The sequence below is a fragment of the Haliotis cracherodii genome, unplaced genomic scaffold (assembly GCF_022045235.1).
Source record: "Haliotis cracherodii isolate W230 unplaced genomic scaffold, xgHalCrac1.p SCAF_1, whole genome shotgun sequence".
Taxonomy (NCBI): domain Eukaryota; kingdom Metazoa; phylum Mollusca; class Gastropoda; order Lepetellida; family Haliotidae; genus Haliotis; species Haliotis cracherodii.
Window position 1 is genome coordinate 38258609 of NW_027266264.1, and position 21081 is coordinate 38279689.

The window sequence follows — 21081 nt, forward strand, 5'->3', positions numbered from 1 at the left end:
ATCTAACATAACAGACAATGCTATCGAAACAAAACAGACAATGCTATCCAACATAACAGACAATGCTATCTAACATAACAGACAATGCTATCTAACATAACAGACAATGCTATCTAACATAACAGACAATGCTATCCAACATGACACACATGGACTCACATTCCAAGCTTTTCGAAGTTGCAACAAATAGATACATTCTTAATTTAATAACATTTGCAAAGATAATACATATTTTGTGGCCTTTAAGTTAATCCAAATTTTGTATTTGTATATTTTCAGGTAGATAAAAAAGTTGTGCGCACAGAGATAGGAATCCTGTTGAAATTAAGTCATCCCAATATTGTAAGTATAGTGCATATGGTTTATACAAATGTGTCATCAATATCATAGCCTCTCACCTAACCCTCCGGGCGCCACCAGGAGACACCAGAAAACTGGAATATGTTGGCATTCTAAATAATAACATGTACAATTAAAGGTTGCAAAATAACAGAGAAATTAGCTCTTTCTATATCCTACTGTGACATAAACTGTGTGTCACAATGAAAAGTTTGTTGTCAAAATAAAGAGTGTGGTGTAGATCTAAATCTTGCAAGATTTGCTGAATTTTCTTTCGTAGGCCTACTTCATGTTGGCTTATGAAGAAGTTCTGCTGCATACTTTCAAAGCTCATCATCTATGCGAGTAAAGTACTATGCCATATAGATAACAATGTTTGAGCATGTGCGTTTCCATACTTACATGAACAGTGTTGCCTTAACTCTTTCAACACCGTAGGCCGGTAGGCCGTCCAAGAAGCCTTGAGTCCCCAGACACTGTAGGCCGGTAGACTTGCCAAACCGTAGTCATGTCAAAATAGTATATATTTTTATGAACCTACAATACCATTCATTTTTTAAATCTATCACATTTCACAATTTCTGAAATGCATATTCCATTTCAATTTATTATTTATTATTGATAGATTAAAAGATTATTCACTATTACCCGCAATATTATTGAAAATAAAATTCTCAGACACATATGTTAGGCAAATGACATCTTGGCTTTCGTTGCCTCAAATACTTGACTTGATGTTTAATGCCAAAATATATGCATGAAAAATCTTTGTCACAGCTCGTAACCTAGCACGATACATCCACGAAGCTCCATATCTTTATGCAATTTCCTGCTTAAAACGTTCAGAATAAGACGATTTAACAAAAAACATTTGCCAAAATCTGAAATTCATCATACACAAGTAATTTGATTGGCTGCCTGAGGTCAAATGCTCAAATTTCACCAATCAATTGTAGCAGATTTCGGCAAGAAAGCGTCATTAAAAACCAATTTTGATGCAATGAAATTGTATAATATAGCTACGAAAAGTGAGTGAGTGAGTATGGTTTTACGCCGCTTTTAGCAATATTCCAGCAATATCACGGCTGGGGACACCAGAAATGGGCTTAACACATTGTATCCATGTCGGGAATCGAACCCTGGTCTTCAGCGTGACGAGCGAACGCTTTAACCACTAGGCTACCCGACCACCCCTCTACGAAAAGACTCCAGGCGATGTTACAAGCATGCTCTCTAACGATGTGTCATATGTCAGTCTTCGACAAACTTGTTATTCATACAAAGCCTCGCAAACGGAGGTATTTCTTCATGTTACTGAGCAGACAGCCGCTGTTAATGGGAAATGGGTGAAAACAGATAGCTATATCTACGAGTATTTATGATTCTTTTTAAAATAATTTTCCAATTACATTAAAAATGAAAATAAAAAAATCTTATATTTGCCAATAATTGTCAAATTTTCGCTAACCGTATTTTCTTGAGTAGAGTGCACACTTTTTTTCCAAAAAACACAGCTGTGTAGAAGGGGGTGCGCATTATACACAAATTAATGAGTTTTGATGTTTTTTCCACCATGGAAAGACCTTACCGTGAGCACGTGACACCACGTGACATGTCAACAAATCCATACTGAAGTTCGCAAATTATTCATGTTATTACACTGTCTGGCTATAAAAAGTGTTCTTTGTATATCTGGACTTATGTTTGTAACTTATTTCATTAATTGTATTCAAAATTCCTTTGAATATTGTTTTAATTAATTTAGGCAAAATCGTGTGTGAAGCGATCGGAAGATCGCACAGCTCATCATTATTAACAGCAACCACGGTCAGATTACCGCTATTGACGCCATGAAACAAACTTTAGTTGACAGAGAATGGATACATGTATCATAAATTCGTTAAAAGTCATATTTGTTTTTGTTGGACGATTCTATGTCAACACGTAATTCTCGCGATCACGCGATCACGTGCACGGGAGCCTTGACGGTGACTGGTCAGACTGGTTCCATGTAAAAAATAATACCCGGCAATAGCGATCAGCTGCTTCGCTTAGGGTTATTATTATTTTAAATATGTTCAGTAAAAGCTGCATCTAAATTAACAAGATATTGGAATATATTATTCCTGATAAAAAAATAGTTTCAGATACAACTTTTGCCGGTCCTTGCATTAAAATACTGTAAAGTTATATCACCTGTAGATTCCATGAAAACGTGTGTACAGCTGATTGCCGTGTCCGGTTTAGTTTACGAGAAAATACACAAGGTAATCTTAATCCCTGGATATAAAACAATGCCTAGCTGAACCAAAAAAAATACAATTTAAACGGTAAATCAACATGTCTGGTGATTTTTTATCTCAAATTTTGAATTTGTACTGTCAAAGTTTCCCATCACCCGTTCGTTTGCCGGACTTCGCTGAAGGGGTACAGGGTAATTTTTTTCTGTGCATTATATTCAAATTTCTTTTTTTCCAAAATATTGAACCCGCTAGAGGGTGTGCGCATTATACATGGGTGCGCACTATACTCAAGAAAATACGGTACTTGGTCCTTAATCTGGATGATATGAATGTGTTAGCTTACATTTTTTTATTTACAACAAACTTAATGAAGTTTTATATGCATTATTTAAATAATGTGTTAAACATTACTTTCATATTTATAAACAATAGGATTAGACCTTTCAAATGGCATATAACATGTAGTAGCAACGATGTTTTACAAGCAGATATTTTCTTTGATAAATGTTGGCTTCCTCTATCACTCAAGAGTCTCTGGGAACTCAGTGTCACAGCAGTAAACGCTTCTGGTTGACTGGTGGTGAAAGAGTTAAATCAGTTTGACAATTTGCTCAAACATTGGACTCAACTTTACTCAGCATCAATATTTAGTTCCTAGTGTAACAGAGATACACATGTTGCCTGTGAATTTAACTGTGCTTTATTTAATGTTTGAAACCTCATGCTGCTTGTATGCTTCCAAATTGAACTTGGCACAATTAAATCTAAAGGTAATCTAGCTCTACATTGAAAATACAGTATGCTTATCTCTTATGTAACTCACAGTTTGAGACTGTTAGTTAGTGTCTTGTTATGTTATGAACAGCTGCAAAATAGTGCTGATTCAGAATTAATAACTAATCATTTAGGCACTAATGATTGCATGAACTACATTCTTGATTCGTAAATCAAGAAAAACTCAGTTTCAATCATTGGAAAGCACCAAAGAGTAAATTCAGGATTAATTCTTGTTTAGTTGAATGGAAAGTTTAAGTCTGGAATACCCATGGTTGTAAGACACTTTTGGCAACTTAACCTTTATTCATTCTGTAAAGTAAGTGAGATACTCTATGTTACTTTGACTGAAAGCACCATACATTTGATGTTTGAAAATGAAGACAAGTTTCTGTTTTTGTGTTAAGATTAGACTTAAAGAGATCTACGAGACCCGGACAGACATTACACTGGTGCTGGAGCTGGTGACCGGAGGGGAGCTGTTTGACAGGTAACCCTGCTCACCTGATGGGGGCCACCTGTGTAGAGAGACAGGAGGGAGGGAGGTGTTTGTACTCACCTGATGGGGGCTGCTTGTGTAGAGAGACAGGAGTGAGGGAGGTGTTTGTGCTCACCTGATGGGGCCCACCTGTGTAGAGAGACAGGAGTGAGGGAGGTGTTTGTGCTCACATGATGGGGGCCACCTGTGTAGAGAGACGGGAGTGAGGGAGGTGTTTGTGCTCACCTGATGGGGGCCACCTGTGTAGAGACAGAAGTGAGGGAGGTGTTTGTGCTCACCTGATGGGGGTAACCTGTGTAGAGAGACAGGAGGGAGGGAGGTGTTTGTGCTCACCTGATGGGGGTAACCTGTGTAGAGAGACCGGAGTGAGGGAGGTGTTTGTACTCACCTGATGGGGGCTGCTTGTGTAGAGAGACAGGAGGGAGGGAGGTGTTTGTGCTCACCTGATGGGGGCCACCTGTGTAGAGAGACCGGAGTGAGGGAGGTGTTTGTACTCACCTGATGGGGGCTGCTTGTGTAGAGAGACAGGAGTGAGGGAGGTGTTTGTACTCACCTGATGGGGGCCTCCTGTGTAGAGAGACAGGAGGGAGGGAGGTGTTTGTGCTCACCTCATGGAGGCACCTGTGTAGAGACAGGAATGAGGGGGGTGTTTGTGCTCACCTGATGGGGGCCACCTGTGTAGAGAGACAGGAGTGAGGGAGGTGTTTGTACTCACCTGATGGGGGCTGCTTGTGTAGAGAGACAGGAGTGAGGGAGGTGTTTGTACTCACCTGATGGGGGCCACCTGTGTAGAGAGACAGGAGGGAGGTGTTTGTGCTCACCTTATGGGGGCCACCTGTGTAGAGAGACAGGAGGGAGGTGTTTTTACTCACCTGATGGGGGCCACCTGTGTAGAGAGACAGGAGTGACGGGAGTGTTTGTGCTCACCTGATGGGGGCCACCTGTGTAGAGAGACAGGAGTGAGGGAGGTGTTTGTGCTCATCTGATGGGGGCCACCTGTGTAGAGACAGGAGTGAGGGAGGTGTTTGTGCTCACCTGATGGGGGCCACCTGTGTAGAGAGACAGGAGTGAGGGGGGTGTTTGTGCTCACCTGATGGGGGTAACCTGTGTAGAGAGACAGGAGGGAGGTGTTTGTGCTCACCTGATGGAGGCACCTGTGTAGAGAGACAGGAGGGAGGTGTTTGTGCTCACCTGATGTAGGCACCTGTGTAGAGAGACAGGAGTGAGGGAGGTGTTTGTACTCACCTGATGGGGGCCACCTGTGTAGAGAGACAGGAGGGAGGTGTTTGTGCTCACCTGATGGGGGCTGCTTGTGTAGAGAGACAGGAGTGAGGGAGGTGTTTGTGTTCACCTGATGGGGGTAACCTGTGTAGAGAGACTGGAGTGAGGGAGGTGTTTGTGCTCACCTGATGGGGGCTGCTTGTGTAGAGAGACAGGAGTGAGGGAGGTGTTTGTGCTCACCTGATGGGGGCCACCTGTGTAGAGACAGGAGTGAGGGAGGTGTTTGTACTCACCTGATGGGGGCTGCTTGTGTAGAGAGACAGGAGTGAGGGAGGTGTTTGTACTCACCTGATGGGGGCCACCTGTGTAGAGACAGGAGTGAGGGGGGTGTTTGTACTCACCTGATGGGGGCTGCTTGTGTAGAGAGACAGGAGTGAGGGAGGTGTTTGTACTCACCTGATGGGGGCCACCTGTGTAGAGAGACAGGAGGGAGGGAGGTGTTTGTGCTCACCTGATGGGGGCCACCAGTGTAGAGAGACAGGAGGGAGGGAGGTGTTTGTGCTCACCTGATGGGGGCCACCTGTGTAGAGAGACAGGAGGGAGGGAGGTGTTTGTGTTCACCTGATGGGGGTAACCTGTGTAGAGAGACTGGAGTGAGGGAGGTGTTTGTGCTCACCTGATGGGGGCTGCTTGTGTAGAGAGACAGGAGTGAGGGAGGTGTTTGTGCTCACCTGATGGGGGCCACCTGTGTAGAGACAGGAGTGAGGGGGGTGTTTGTGCTCACCTGATGGGGGCTGCTTGTGTAGAGAGACAGGAGTGAGGGAGGTGTTTGTGCTCACCTGATGGGGGCTGCTTGTGTAGAGAGACAGGAGTGAGGGAGGTGTTTGTACTCACCTGATGGGGGCCACCTGTGTAGAGAGACAGGAGGGAGGTGTTTGTGCTCACCTGATGGGGGCCACCTGTGTAGAGAGACAGGAGTGAGGGGGGTGTTTGTACTCACCTGATGGGGGCTGCTTGTGTAGAGAGACAGGAGTGAGGGAGGTGTTTGTGCTCACCTGATGGGGGCCACCTGTGTAGAGACAGGAGTGAGGGAGGTGTTTGTGCTCACCTGATGGGGGTAACCTGTGTAGAGACAGGAGTGAGGGGGGTGTTTGTGCTCACCTGATGGGGGCCACCTGTGTAGAGAGACAGGAGTGAGGGAGGTGTTTGTACTCACCTGATGGGGGCTGCTTGTGTAGAGAGACAGGAGTGAGGGAGGTGTTTGTACTCACCTGATGGGGGCCACCTGTGTAGAGAGACAGGAGTGAGGGAGGTGTTTGTGCTCACCTGATGGAGGCCACCTGTGTAGAGACAGGAGTGAGGGAGGTGTTTCTGCTCACCTGATGGGGCCACCTGTGTAGAGAGACAGGAGGGAGGTGTTTGTGCTCACCTGATGGGGGCCACCTGTGTAGAGAGACAAGAGTGAGGGAGGTGTTTGTGCTCACCTGATGGGGGCCACCTGTGTAGAGAGACTGGAGTGAGGGAGGTGTTTGTGCTCACCTGATGGGGGCTGCTTGTGTAGAGAGACAGGAGTGAGGGAGGTGTTTGTGCTCACCTGATTGGGGCCACCTGTGTAGAGACAGGAGTGAGGGGGGTGTTTGTGCTCACCTGATGGGGGCTGCTTGTGTAGAGAGACAGGAGTGAGGGAGGTGTTTGTACTCACCTGGTGGGGGCCACCTGTGTAGAGAGACAGGAGGGAGGGAGGTGTTCGTGCTCACCTGATGGGGGCCACCTGTGTAGAGGCAGGAGTGAGGGAGGTGTTTGTGCTCACCTTATGGGGGCCACCTGTGTAGAGAGACAGGAGGGAGGTGTTTGTGCTCACCTGATGGGGGCCACCTGTGTAGAGAGACAGGAGTGAGGGGGGTGTTTGTGCTCACCTGATGGGGGTAACCTGTGTAGAGACAGGAGTGAGGGGGGTGTTTGTGCTCACCTGATGGGGGCCACCTGTGTAGAGAGACAGGAGGGAGGGAGGTGTTTGTACTCACCTGATGGGGGCTGCTTGTGTAGAGAGACAGGAGTGAGGGAGGTGTTTGTACTCACCTGATGGGGGCCACCTGTGTAGAGAGACAGGAGGGAGGGAGGTGTTTGTGCTCACCTGATGGAGGCCACCTGTGTAGAGACAGGAGTGAGGGGGGTGTTTGTGCTCACCTGATGGGGGCCACCTGTGTAGAGACAGGAGTGAGGGAGGTGTTTGTGCTCACCTGATGGAGGCCACCTGTGTAGAGACAGGAGTGAGGGGGGTGTTTGTGCTCACCTGATGGGGGCCACCTGTGTAGAGAGACAGGAGTGAGGGAGGTGTTTGTACTCACCTGATGGGGGCAACCTGTGTAGAGAGACAGGAGTGAGGGAGGTGTTTGTGCTCACCTGATGGGGGCCACCTGTGTAGAGAGACAGGAGTGAAGGGGGTGTTTGTGCTCACCTGATGGGGGCCACCTGTGTAGAGAGACAGGAGTGAGGGAGGTGTTTGTGCTCACCTGATGGGGGCCACCTGTGTAGAGACAGGAGTGAGGGAGGTGTTTGTGCTCACCTGATGGGGGTAACCTGTGTAGAGACAGGAGTGAGGGGGGTGTTTGTGCTCACCTGATGGGGGCCACCTGTGTAGAGAGACAGGAGTGAGGGAGGTGTTTGTACTCACCTGATGGGGGCTGCTTGTGTAGAGAGACAGGAGTGAGGGAGGTGTTTGTACTCACCTGATGGGGGCCACCTGTGTAGAGAGACAGGAGTGAGGGAGGTGTTTGTGCTCACCTGATGGAGGCCACCTGTGTAGAGACAGGAGTGAAGGGGGTGTTTGTGCTCACCTGATGGGGGCCACCTGTGTAGAGAGACAGGAGTGAGGGAGGTGTTTGTGCTCACCTGATGGGGGCCACCTGTGTAGAGAGACTGGAGTGAGGGAGGTGTTTGTGCTCACCTGATGGGGGCTGCTTGTGTAGAGAGACAGGAGTGAGGGAGGTGTTTGTGCTCACCTGATGGGGGCTGCTTGTGTAGAGAGACAGGAGTGAGGGAGGTGTTTGTACTCACCTGGTGGGGGCCACCTGTGTAGAGAGACAGGAGGGAGGGAGGTGTTTGTGCTCACCTGATGGGGGCCACCTGTGTAGAGAGACAGGAGGGAGGTGTTTGTGCTCACCTGATGGGGGCCACCTGTGTAGAGAGACAGGAGTGAGGGGGGTGTTTGTGCTCACCTGATGGGGGCCACCTGTGTAGAGAGACATGAGGGAGGGAGGTGTTTGTACTCACCTGATGGGGGCTGCTTGTGTAGAGAGACAGGAGTGAGGGAGGTGTTTGTACTCACCTGATGGGGGCCACCTGTGTAGAGAGACAGGAGGGAGGGAGGTGTTTGTGCTCACCTGATGGAGGCCACCTGTGTAGAGACAGGAGTGAGGGGGGTGTTTGTGCTCACCTGATGGGGGCCACCTGTGTAGAGACAGGAGTGAGGGGGGTGTTTGTGCTCACCTGATGGGGGCCACCTGTGTAGAGACAGGAGTGAGGGAGGTGTTTGTGCTCACCTGATGGGGGCCACCTGTGTAGAGAGACAGGAGTGAGGGAGGTGTTTGTACTCACCTGATGGGGGCCACCTGTGTAGAGAGACAGGAGTGAGGGAGGTGTTTGTGCTCACCTGATGGGGGCCACCTGTGTAGAGAGACAGGAGTGAAGGGGGTGTTTGTGCTCACCTGATGGGGGCCACCTGTGTAGAGAGACAGGAGTGAGGGAGGTGTTTGTGCTCACCTGATGGGGGCCACCTGTGTAGAGAGACTGGAGTGAGGGAGGTGTTTGTGCTCACCTGATGGGGGCTGCTTGTGTAGAGAGACAGGAGTGAGGGAGGTGTTTGTGCTCACCTGATGGGGGCCACCTTTGTAGAGAGACAGGAGTGAGGGAGGTGTTTGTGCTCACCTGATGGGGGCTGCTTGTGTAGAGAGACAGGAGGGAGGTGTTTGTGCTCACCTGATGGGGGCCACCTGTGTAGAGAGACAGGAGTGAGGGAGGTGTTTGTGCTCACCTGATGGGGGCCACCTGTGTAGAGACAGGAGTGAGGGGGGTGTTTGTGCTCACCTGATGAGGGCCACCTGTGTAGAGAGACAGGAGTGAGGGAGGTGTTTGTGCTCACCTGATGGGGGCCACCTGTGTAGAGAGACAGGAGTGAGGGAGGTGTTTGTGCTCACCTGATGGGGGCCACCTGTGTAGAGAGACAGGAATGAGGGAGGTGTTTGTGCTCACCTGGTGGGGGCTGCTTGTGTAGAGAGACAGGAGTGAGGGAGGTGTAAGGGGAGGTGAAGTTGATCATCTTTGCTTCAGAAGTAAATGTCGAATGTGAAGAATAAAATTGCTGTAATGATGTTTCAGAATTGTGTCTCGGGGCTTCTACAGTGAGAAAGATGCAGCCAAGGCAGTGAGGGACATGCTGACTGCAGTTGATGTAAGTACACCAGGTGGACATCACCAGCAATACAGACTGTATACACTATATCAGGGCACTTGCTTGTTTCAGTGACTTTAGTTTGCTTAATGTTACAATGGTAATATGACATTGGAGAATTTGTGTACACAAATACTATGTTTTTGTTTAAGTACCATAGTGATTACCTTAGGGACTGGTAATGTATTGTAGTTGAGGGGATGAGATTATTGGGAGGGGGGTCATGAAAATAATGATAGCGAAAGAGGGTTCCTAAAATTTATCACAATTACTGGAGGGGGGAAGAGTCATGAAAAATTGACATTTTCATTTTTTCAGTTTGAACATTATTTAGGGACTGCTAATGTAGAATAGGTCGGGGGTTGTCATGGAAAAATGTTGCATAAAGTAGGGGGAGTGGGGGTCAGCAAAGTAACAACACAGTCCTAAGACCAATCCCAAACACACCACTCACTCACCCATAGTAAATTACCAGTCCTTAACTGTCTTCACTTTGTCAAACAGTTGTTGGAGCAAAATGACCCAAGATTTTCTGAGTAACCTAGTTCCCTTATCTGTTTCAGTACCTGCATAAAAATGGTGTGGTACACCGAGACTTGAAGGTATGTCAACTTGTTGTTCTATAGAGAGCCGTCCTTGGGGGAAGACCTTGGGTAGGGTAGACAGCCTCACTGGAGGAAATGTGGAAGGGCCAGTGGGAGGGTAGAGGGTTTAATGCTGCACTCTGCAATATTCCAGCTACAAGATAGAGGTGTGTAAATAATCGAGTCTGGACCAGACAATCCAGTGATTGACATCATGAGCATCGATCCACGCAATTGGGATTGGATGACATGCATCAACCAAGTCAGTGAGTCTGACCACCCGATCCCGTTAGTTGGCTCCTACATAGTCACCTATTCTACCAACCTCCCTAGATCGTATCAAGAATATAGAAGGCTCAAGGTTGATTCGCACATTATAAGGTTCTTCTAAACTGACCATCTGTGTAGATTTTATCTGGTCTTTATGCAGAGTGGCAACTTTTACAACAATTTGCTTTTGTATTGGGCTTAGCAAGTAATGCATTATAAGGAATGCCCTCTACTTTCTGGATAGTACCTTGTGAAATCCGAAAATGGAGAACACTTCCTGAATCTCCATGTAACTCTTATGCTTATATTTTCAGCCAGAAAACATGTTGTATGAAAATTTGGCTCCTGAATCAAAGCTGAAAATAGGCAAGTTACAATTGGTTGTTGTGTTTATCAATAAACATATCCCGAGTATGGGGACAGTACATTAATAAACATGTGCAGAGCATGGGTGCAATAGGTTGTTAAATACATTAATAAACATGTGCAGAGCATGGGTGCAATAGGTTGTTAAAAACAAAAATAAACATGCGTAGAGCATGGGTGCAATAGGTTGTTAAATACATTAATAAACACTTGCAGAGCATGGGTGCAATAGGTTGTTAAATACATTAATAAACATGTGCAGAGCATGGGTACAATAGGTTGTTAAATACATTAATAAACGTGCAGAGCATGGGTGCAATAGGTTGTTAAAAACATAAATAAACATGTGCAGAGTGTGGGTGCAATAGGTTGTTAAATACATTAATAAACGTGCAGAGCATGGGTACAATAGGTTGTTAAATACATTAATAAACATGTGCAGAGCATGGGTGCAATAGGTTGTTAAATACATTAATAAACGTGCAGAGCATGGGTGCAATAGGTTGTTAAAAACATAAATAAACATGTGCAGAGTGTGGGTGCAATAGGTTGTTAAATACATTAATAAACGTGCAGAGCATGGGTGCAATAGGTTGTTAAATACATTAATAAACATGTGCAGAGCATGGGTACAATAGGTTGTTAAATACATTAATAAACATGTGCAGAGCATGGGTGCAATAGGTTGTTAAAAACATAAATAAACATGTGCAGAGTGTGGGTGCAATAGGTTGTTAAATACATTAATAAACGTGCAGAGCATGGGTGCAATAGGTTGTTAAAAACATAAATAAACATGTGCAGAGTGTGGGTGCAATAGGTTGTTAAATACATTAATAAACACGTGCAGAGTATAGGTGCAATAGGTTGTTAAATACATTAATAAACACGTGCAGAGCATGGGTACAATAGATTGTGATATTTGATTTAGTGTAATTCTAGATTAGATACCTGAATTTTCAATTTGGAACCAAGTGTTTTAGCGCAAGGTTTCAAATGGATAAACATGAAGTGTTTAATCTACAGTTGGACTACCTCAAATTTCAAAACAGAACTTTTATCTCCATTTACCATGGTGACAAGAATTCTTTGAAAACAGAACTCCTTTTGTACGTGTCATTATACATGGGTAAACAGGTCATAGAACATTCCGAAAAGAGGTCACAGATATTGAAAATCGAAACAAATACTACCTATGTTTAAGATTAATTAGAAATAGGGACAAAAAACTGCTGAACTAATTTTTTTAATAACAAACTGTATTAAGTATTAAACATGATTTATATTTAGTGTTTTACCTTTCCTGATGCTACACAGTGCTTCCGCTTCCCTACCCTATACAAACAGACAGTACAGGAACGAAGAGACAGTTGAAACAGACTACAGCCCATGCCTCAGCATCCACTAGTTATCCCCCTTGGCTCCTATTATTTATTATGTTATTTGACGCTAAAGGGTTTTCGGCTCATGCTGCGGAGGCTGTCCCGAGCTCATCGCTCCTCCACTCGTTCCCTGTATGATGAGAAGGTGCGTTTGTTCCAGGCCTTCTGCTTGTCCAGGCACATTGTTCCTGTGGAGGCGACCATCCCCCACATGGGTGACTTTTTGGTTTTTCTTCACCAGTCCTGTCACCTGGCTGGTTCCACAATTGCGACCTATCTTATTGCACTCAATTCTGCCCTGAAGATCGCAAGTGGTTCCCGGCTGTCATCAGCCCCTGTCCTATTTGCCATGGTCCGAGGTGTTTGACTGGAGGACCAGACTAAGAAGTTCCAACCCCCCAGCTTGGGATCTCAGTGTTGTTTTGCGACTTACGCCAGGCCCCATATGAGCCGCTTGCATCTGGCTCATTTGAAGATCTCACCTTAAGACTTGCTTTCTCCTGGCCCTGGAGACAGCAGCCAGGGTTTGCGATCTTCATGCCCTGGGTGTGAGCGGGGTCTGGTTTGACCAGCGGCCTGATCTGAGAGGGCTTGACCTGTGTCCTATCCCTTTGCTGGCCATACCGGGAGCCTCAGCCTTGCTTTCGCCTGCTTGGTTTCTTGCCGAATGGTTTTGTTGTGCTTCTTCAGCATGCCTGGCACTTCTCAATGTAAGCCCGTTTTCCATGTCAGTAGAATAAAGTACTGTGTAGCGTCAGGTAAGGTAAAACATGAGCATTTCTGATTAAATGCAATGTTTTTATACTCACCTGACGCTGCTGTCATACAGTGATGAATATGAGGGACAAGGGACCAAGGGGGATAACTCTTGGATGCTGAGGAATGGGCTGTAGTCTGTTTTAACTGTCTCTTCATTCCAGTACTGTCTGTTTGTATAAGATAGGGAAGCTAAAGCACTGTGTAGATTCAGGTAAGTATAAAAACACTGGTTTAATCAAAAATGCTCATTTTTTACGTTATTAATAAACATGTCCAGAGACTGGGTACTAAAGGTTATTGCTCTAGGGACTACCCATTTGATATTAGCAATACCAGATATATTTTTAATTAAAACTGTGATACTCAAATTTATTTCTGAAAAACATCTTGCAACAATGTAATTTTGTGGCAGACAATTTCTTAAGAAGTATTAAGCAAGATGTTTTCAATGTTTAATTGCAGCTGATTTTGGGCTGTCAAAAATAATAGGACCAGAAGTTACCATGACAACAGTTTGTGGCACACCTGGATATTGTGGTAAGATTGGATATTTTTATACTGTCACTGTACCAACACACAGATACTGTCACTGTACCAACACACACAGATACTGTCACTGTACCAACACACACAGATACTGTCACTGTGTACCAACACACACAGATACTGTCACTCTACCAACACACATAAACTGTCATTGTACCAACACACAGACACTGTCACTGTACCAACACACAGATACTGTCACTGTACCAACACACAGATACTGTCACTGTACCGACACACACAGATACTGTCACTGTACCAACACACAGATACTGTCACTGTACCGTCACACACAGATACTGTCACTGTACCGACACACACAGATACTGTCACTGTGTACCAACACACACAGATACTGTCACTGTACCAACACACACAGATACTGTCACTGTACCAACACACACAGACACTGTCACTGTGTACCAACACACACAGATACTGTCACTGTACCAACACACACTGATACTGTCACTGTACCAACACACACAGATACTGTCACTGTACCAACACACACAGATACTGTCACTGTGTACCAACACACACAGATACTGTCACTGTACCAACACACACAGATACTGTCACTGTACAAACACACACAGATACTGTCACTGTACCAACACACACAGACACTGTCACTGTACCAACACACACAGACGCTGTCACTGTGTACCAACACACACAGATACTGTCACTGTACCAACACACACAGATACTGTCACTGTACCAACACACACAGATACTGTCACTGTACCAACACACACAGATACTGTCACTGTACCAACACACACAGATACTGTCACTGTACCAACACACACAGACACTGTCAATGTTTCAACACACACATATACTGTCACTGTACCGACACACAGACACTGTCAATGTACCAACACACACATATACTGTCTCTGTACCAACACACACAGATACTGTCACTCTACAAACACACAGACACTGTCAATGTACCAACACACAGATACTGTGACTGTGTACCAACACACACAGATACTGTCACTGTACCAACACACACAGACACTGTCACTGTACCAACACACAGATACTGTGACTGTGTACCAACACACACAGATACTGTCACTGTACCAACACACACAGATACTGTCACTGTACAAACACACACAGATACTGTCACTGTGTACCAACACACACAGATACTATCACTGTACCAACACACACAGATACTGTCACTGTACCAACACACACAGATACTGTCACTGTACCAACACACACAGACACTGTCAATGTTTCAACACACACATATACTGTCACTGTACCGACACACAGACACTGTCAATGTACCAACACACACATATACTGTCACTCTACAAACACACAGACACTGTCAATGTACCAACACACAGATACTGTCACTGTGTACCAACACACACAGATACTGTGACTGTACCAACACACAGATACTGTCACTGTGTACCAACACACACAGATACTGTCACTGTACCAACACACACTGATACTGTCACTGTACCAACACACAGATACTGTGACTGTGTACCAACACACACAGATACTGTCACTGTACCAACACACACAGATACTGTCACTGTACCAACACACAGATACTGTGACTGTGTACCAACACACACAGATACTGTCACTGTACCAACACACACAGACGCTGTCACTGTGTACCAACACACACATATACTGTCACTGTACCAACACACACAGACACTGTCACTGTGTACCAACACACACAGATACTGTCACTGTACCAACACACACAGATACTGTCACTGTACCAACACACAGATACTGTCACTGTATACCAACACACACAGATACTGTCACTGTACCAACACACACAGATACTGTCACTGTACCAACACACAGATACTGTCACTGTACCAACACACACAGATACTGTCACTGTACCAACACACACAGACACTGTCACTGTGTACCAACACACACAGATACTGTCACTGTGTACCAACACACACAGACACTGTCACTGTGTACCAACACACACAGATACTGTCACTGTACCAACACACACAGATACTGTCACTGTACCAACACACACAGATACTGTCACTGTGTACCAACACACACAGATACTGTCACTGTACCAACACACACAGATACTGTCACTGTACCAACACACAGATACTGTGACTGTGTACCAACACACACAGATACTGTCACTGTACCAACACACACAGACACTGTCACTGTACCAACACACCCAGATACTGTCACTGTACCAACACACACAGACGCTGTCACTGTGTACCAACACACCCAGATACTGTCACTGTACCAACACACACAGATACTGTCACTGTGTACCAACACACACAGATACTGTCACTGTACCAACACACACAGACACTGTCACTGTACCAACACACACAGATACTGTCACTGTACCAACACCCACTGATACTGTCACTGTACCAACACACACATATACTGTCACTGTACCAACACACACAGACACTGTCACTGTGTACCAACACACACAGATACTGTCTGTGTACCAACACACACAGATACTGTCACTGTACCAACACACACAGACACTGTCACTGTACCAACACACAGATACTGTGACTGTGTACCAACACACACAGATACTGTCACTGTACCAACACACACATATACTGTCACTGTACAAACACACACAGATACTGTCACTGTGTACCAACACACACAGATACTATCACTGTACCAACACACACAGATACTGTCACTGTACCAACACACACAGATACTGTCACTGTACCAACACACACAGACACTGTCAATGTTTCAACACACACATATACTGTCACTGTACCGACACACAGACACTGTCAATGTACCAACACACACATATACTGTCACTCTACAAACACACAGACACTGTCAATGTACCAACACACAGATACTGTCACTGTGTACCAACACACACAGATACTGTCACTGTACCAACACACAGATACTGTGACTGTGTACCAACACACACAGATACTGTCACTGTACCAACACACACAGACGCTGTCACTGTGTACCAACACACACAGATACTGTCACTGTACCAACACACACAGACACTGTCACTGTGTACCAACACACACAGATACTGTCACTGTACCAACACACACTGATACTGTCACTGTACCAACACACAGATACTGTGACTGTGTACCAACACACACAGATACTGTCACTGTACCAACACACACAGATACTGTCACTGTACCAACACACAGATACTGTGACTGTGTACCAACACACACAGATACTGTCACTGTACCAACACACACAGACGCTGTCACTGTGTACCAACACACACATATACTGTCACTGTACCAACACACACAGACACTGTCACTGTGTACCAACACACACAGATACTGTCACTGTACCAACACACACAGATACTGTCACTGTACCAACACACAGATACTGTCACTGTATACCAACACACACAGATACTGTCACTGTACCAACACACACAGATACTGTCACTGTACCAACACACAGATACTGTCACTGTACCAACACACACAGACACTGTCACTGTGTACCAACACACACAGATACTGTCACTGTGTACCAACACACACAGACACTGTCACTGTGTACCAACACACACAGATACTGTCACTGTACCAACACACACAGATACTGTCACTGTACCAACACACACAGATACTGTCACTGTGTACCAACACACACAGATACTGTCACTGTACCAACACACACAGATACTGTCACTGTACCAACACACAGATACTGTGACTGTGTACCAACACACACAGATACTGTCACTGTACCAACACACACAGACACTGTCACTGTACCAACACACCCAGATACTGTCACTGTACCAACACACACAGACGCTGTCACTGTGTACCAACACACCCAGATACTGTCACTGTACCAACACACACTGATACTGTCACTGTACCAACACACACAGATACTGTCACTGTACCAACACACACAGATACTGTCACTGTACCAACACACACAGACGCTGTCACTGTGTACCAACACACCCAGATACTGTCACTGTACCAACACACACAGATACTGTCACTGTGTACCAACACACACAGATACTGTCACTGTACCAACACACACAGACACTGTCACTGTACCAACACACACAGATACTGTCACTGTACCAACACACACTGATACTGTCACTGTACCAACACACACATATACTGTCACTGTACCAACACACACAGACACTGTCACTGTGTACCAACACACACAGATACTGTCACTGTACCAACACACACAGACACTGTCACTGTACAAACACACACAGATACTGTCACTGTACCAACACACACAGATACAGTCACTGTGTACCAACACACAGATACTGTCACTGTACCAACACACAGAGATACTGTCACTGTACCAACACACACAGATACTGTCACTGTACCAACACACACAGATACTGTCACTGTACCAACACACACAGATACTGTCACTGTACCAACACACACAGACACTGTCACTGTGTACCAACACACACAGATGCTGTCACTGTACCAACACACACAGACACTGTCACTGTACCAACACACACAGATACTGTCACTGTACCAACACACACAGATACTGTCACTGTACCAACACACACAGATACTGTCACTGTACCAACACACAGAGATACTGTCACTGTACCAACACACACAGACACTGTCACTGTGTACCAACACACACAGATACTATCACTGTACCAACACACACAGATACTGTCACTGTACCAACACACAGACACTGTCACTGTACCAACACACAGATACTGTCACTGTACCAACACACACAGACACTGTCACTGTGTACCAACACACACAGATACTATCACTGTACCAACACACACAGATACTGTCACTGTATACCAACACACACAGATACTGTCACTGTGTACCAACACACACAGATACTGTCACTGTGTACCAACACACAGATACTGTCACTGTGTACCAACACACAGATACTGTCACTGTACCAACACACACAGATACTGTCACTGTATACCAACACACACAGATACTGTCACTGTACCAACACACAGATACTGTCACTGTACCAACACACACAGATACTGTCACTGTACCAACACACAGATACTGTCACTGTACCAACACACACAGATACTGTCACTGTACCAACACACAGATACTGTCACTGTACCAACACACACAGATACTGTCACTGTACCAACACACAGATACTGTCACTGTACCAACACACACAGACGCTGTCACTGTGTACCAACACACCCAGATACTGTCACTGTACCAACACACACAGATACTGTCACTGTGTACCAACACACACAGATACTGTCACTGTACCAACACACACAGACACTGTCACTGTACCAACACACACAGATACTGTCACTGTACCAACACACACTGATACTGTCACTGTACCAACACACACATATACTGTCACTGTACCAACACACACAGACACTGTCACTGTGTACCAACACACACAGATACTGTCACTGTACCAACACACACAGACACTGTCACTGTACCAACACACACAGATACTGTCACTGTACCAACACACACAGATACTGTCACTGTGTACCAACACACAGATACTGTCACTGTACCAACACACAGAGATACTGTCACTGTACCAACACACACAGATACTGTCACTGTACCAACACACACAGATACTGTCACTGTACCAACACACACAGATACTGTCACTGTACCAACACACACAGACACTGTCACTGTGTACCAACACACACAGATGCTGTCACTGTACCAACACACACAGACACTGTCACTGTACCAACACACACAGATACTGTCACTGTACCAACACACACAGATACTGTCACTGTACCAACACACACAGATACTGTCACTGTACCAACACACACAGATACTGTCACTGTACCAACACACACAGACACTGTCACTGTGTACCAACACACACAGATACTATCACTGTACCAACACACACAGATACTGTCACTGTACCAACACACAGACACTGTCACTGTACCAACACACAGATACTGTCACTGTACCAACACACACAGACACTGTCACTGTGTACCAACACACACAGATACTATCACTGTACCAACACACACAGATACTGTCACTGTATACCAACACACACAGATACTGTCACTGTGTACCAACACACACAGATACTGTCACTGTACCAACACACAGATACTGTCACTGTGTACCAACACACAGATACTGTCACTGTACCAACACACACAGATACTGTCACTGTATACCAACACACACAGATACTGTCACTGTATACCAACACACACTTTCAATGACATAGATTACAATAGTGTTTAGATTTGCAGAGGTTTCTATTCTATATTTTCCAGCTCCAGAAGTTCTCCTTGGAAGGAAGTACACCCAGGCAATTGACATGTGGAGTGTGGGGGTCATCACATATATACTGTAAGTCCTGTCTCATCATTCAAGGGGCATGCTCATGACGGTCAAGACCAGTACACACTGTCACACATTGCAAGTCCTGTTACACACATATTGTACGTCACACATATGCACACCATGTAACAAGATGGCCCCTGGACCTAAATAGATATTTCTTTTGTGAAAATGATAAGCTGTTTTTACTGAATTTCTGCCAACACAACTGCACATGCAAAATAATCATATGTGGAAGATAATAATGTTTATTACTTGCCTGTGAAGAGATCACCCATTTAATAAACATATAGCTGTATTACACATTGTGTAATACCAAAACGCGTGCTTATGTACTCTCGGAATACGTTTCACAAACAAATATTGAAAGCTCTCAACATCCCTTGGCTTAGTCAACAACATTACGTGTGGAATTGATAGATCACTGAGAGGAGCTTGTGCACACTCGATGACCCCAGCAACCTTGTTGCTAGGCTGACATCACATGGCATTGTTTCGCCGATGGATCTTGCAACAAACTTCCTCAAATTTCGTCATTGGGTATTGTGATGTTATTGTAAACTTTAAGGTGCAAGGCCCGTTCCACAAGGCGATTGTATTGTAGCGCAATGACAGTCTTTAGTCTAAGTTAAAGTATGTGAGTTGCGATAGTCTTAGCCCTACGATAATTTTGTGAATTCTAAAGGTGGACCGTATGGTATTAAATTCATACGTTTTAACTTTGGATGTGTTTGAAGTATTATTCTGTTAAACTCGATTGGACTATGCCATGGATCGTGTAGGTGTCAGCCTATTCATACTCAACAGTATAATCAAAAAAACGTTATAAATGGCAAGTTATAAATAAAATACTAAACTCGCTCCCATGTAAAACCAATTGTGAATAGATGTGGTATCTGACTCGCTTTCGCTCGTCAGATGCCACAACTATTCACTCGTTTCATAAAATTGTATTCTATATTCTATATTAACATCACTCCCTTTAATTCATGTTGATTGTGTTTATTCATGATTTTAAGAAGTGTCTCCCTTTACATTGCCTAATAATGTCTTTCTGTCCATCAGTTTGTGTGGCTACGAGCCATTCAGTGCTGACACAGACCGTCAGATGTACAAGCGCATCATCAAGGCAGATTACAAGTTTGATTGTCCCTGGTGGGACGAGGTGTCGGAGAACGCTAAGGTAAACTTGGCTAACACTTGAC

At 45.1% G+C, this 21081-nt stretch overlaps 1 protein-coding gene across 1 annotated transcript in view; it reads left to right on the forward strand.

Annotated features, from left to right (window-relative positions):
• The window catches only part of LOC139464256 (calcium/calmodulin-dependent protein kinase type IV-like), a 30005-nt gene that overhangs the window by 4742 nt on the left and 4182 nt on the right, over positions 1-21081 (forward strand). The window contains exons 3-10 of the mRNA XM_071245781.1: positions 280-342; positions 3764-3846; positions 9454-9526; positions 10090-10128; positions 10695-10746; positions 13350-13424; positions 19810-19885; positions 20942-21059. Of these exons, the coding sequence (XP_071101882.1) occupies positions 280-342; positions 3764-3846; positions 9454-9526; positions 10090-10128; positions 10695-10746; positions 13350-13424; positions 19810-19885; positions 20942-21059 (579 nt within the window). The remainder of the gene's footprint in view (positions 1-279; positions 343-3763; positions 3847-9453; positions 9527-10089; positions 10129-10694; positions 10747-13349; positions 13425-19809; positions 19886-20941; positions 21060-21081) is intronic.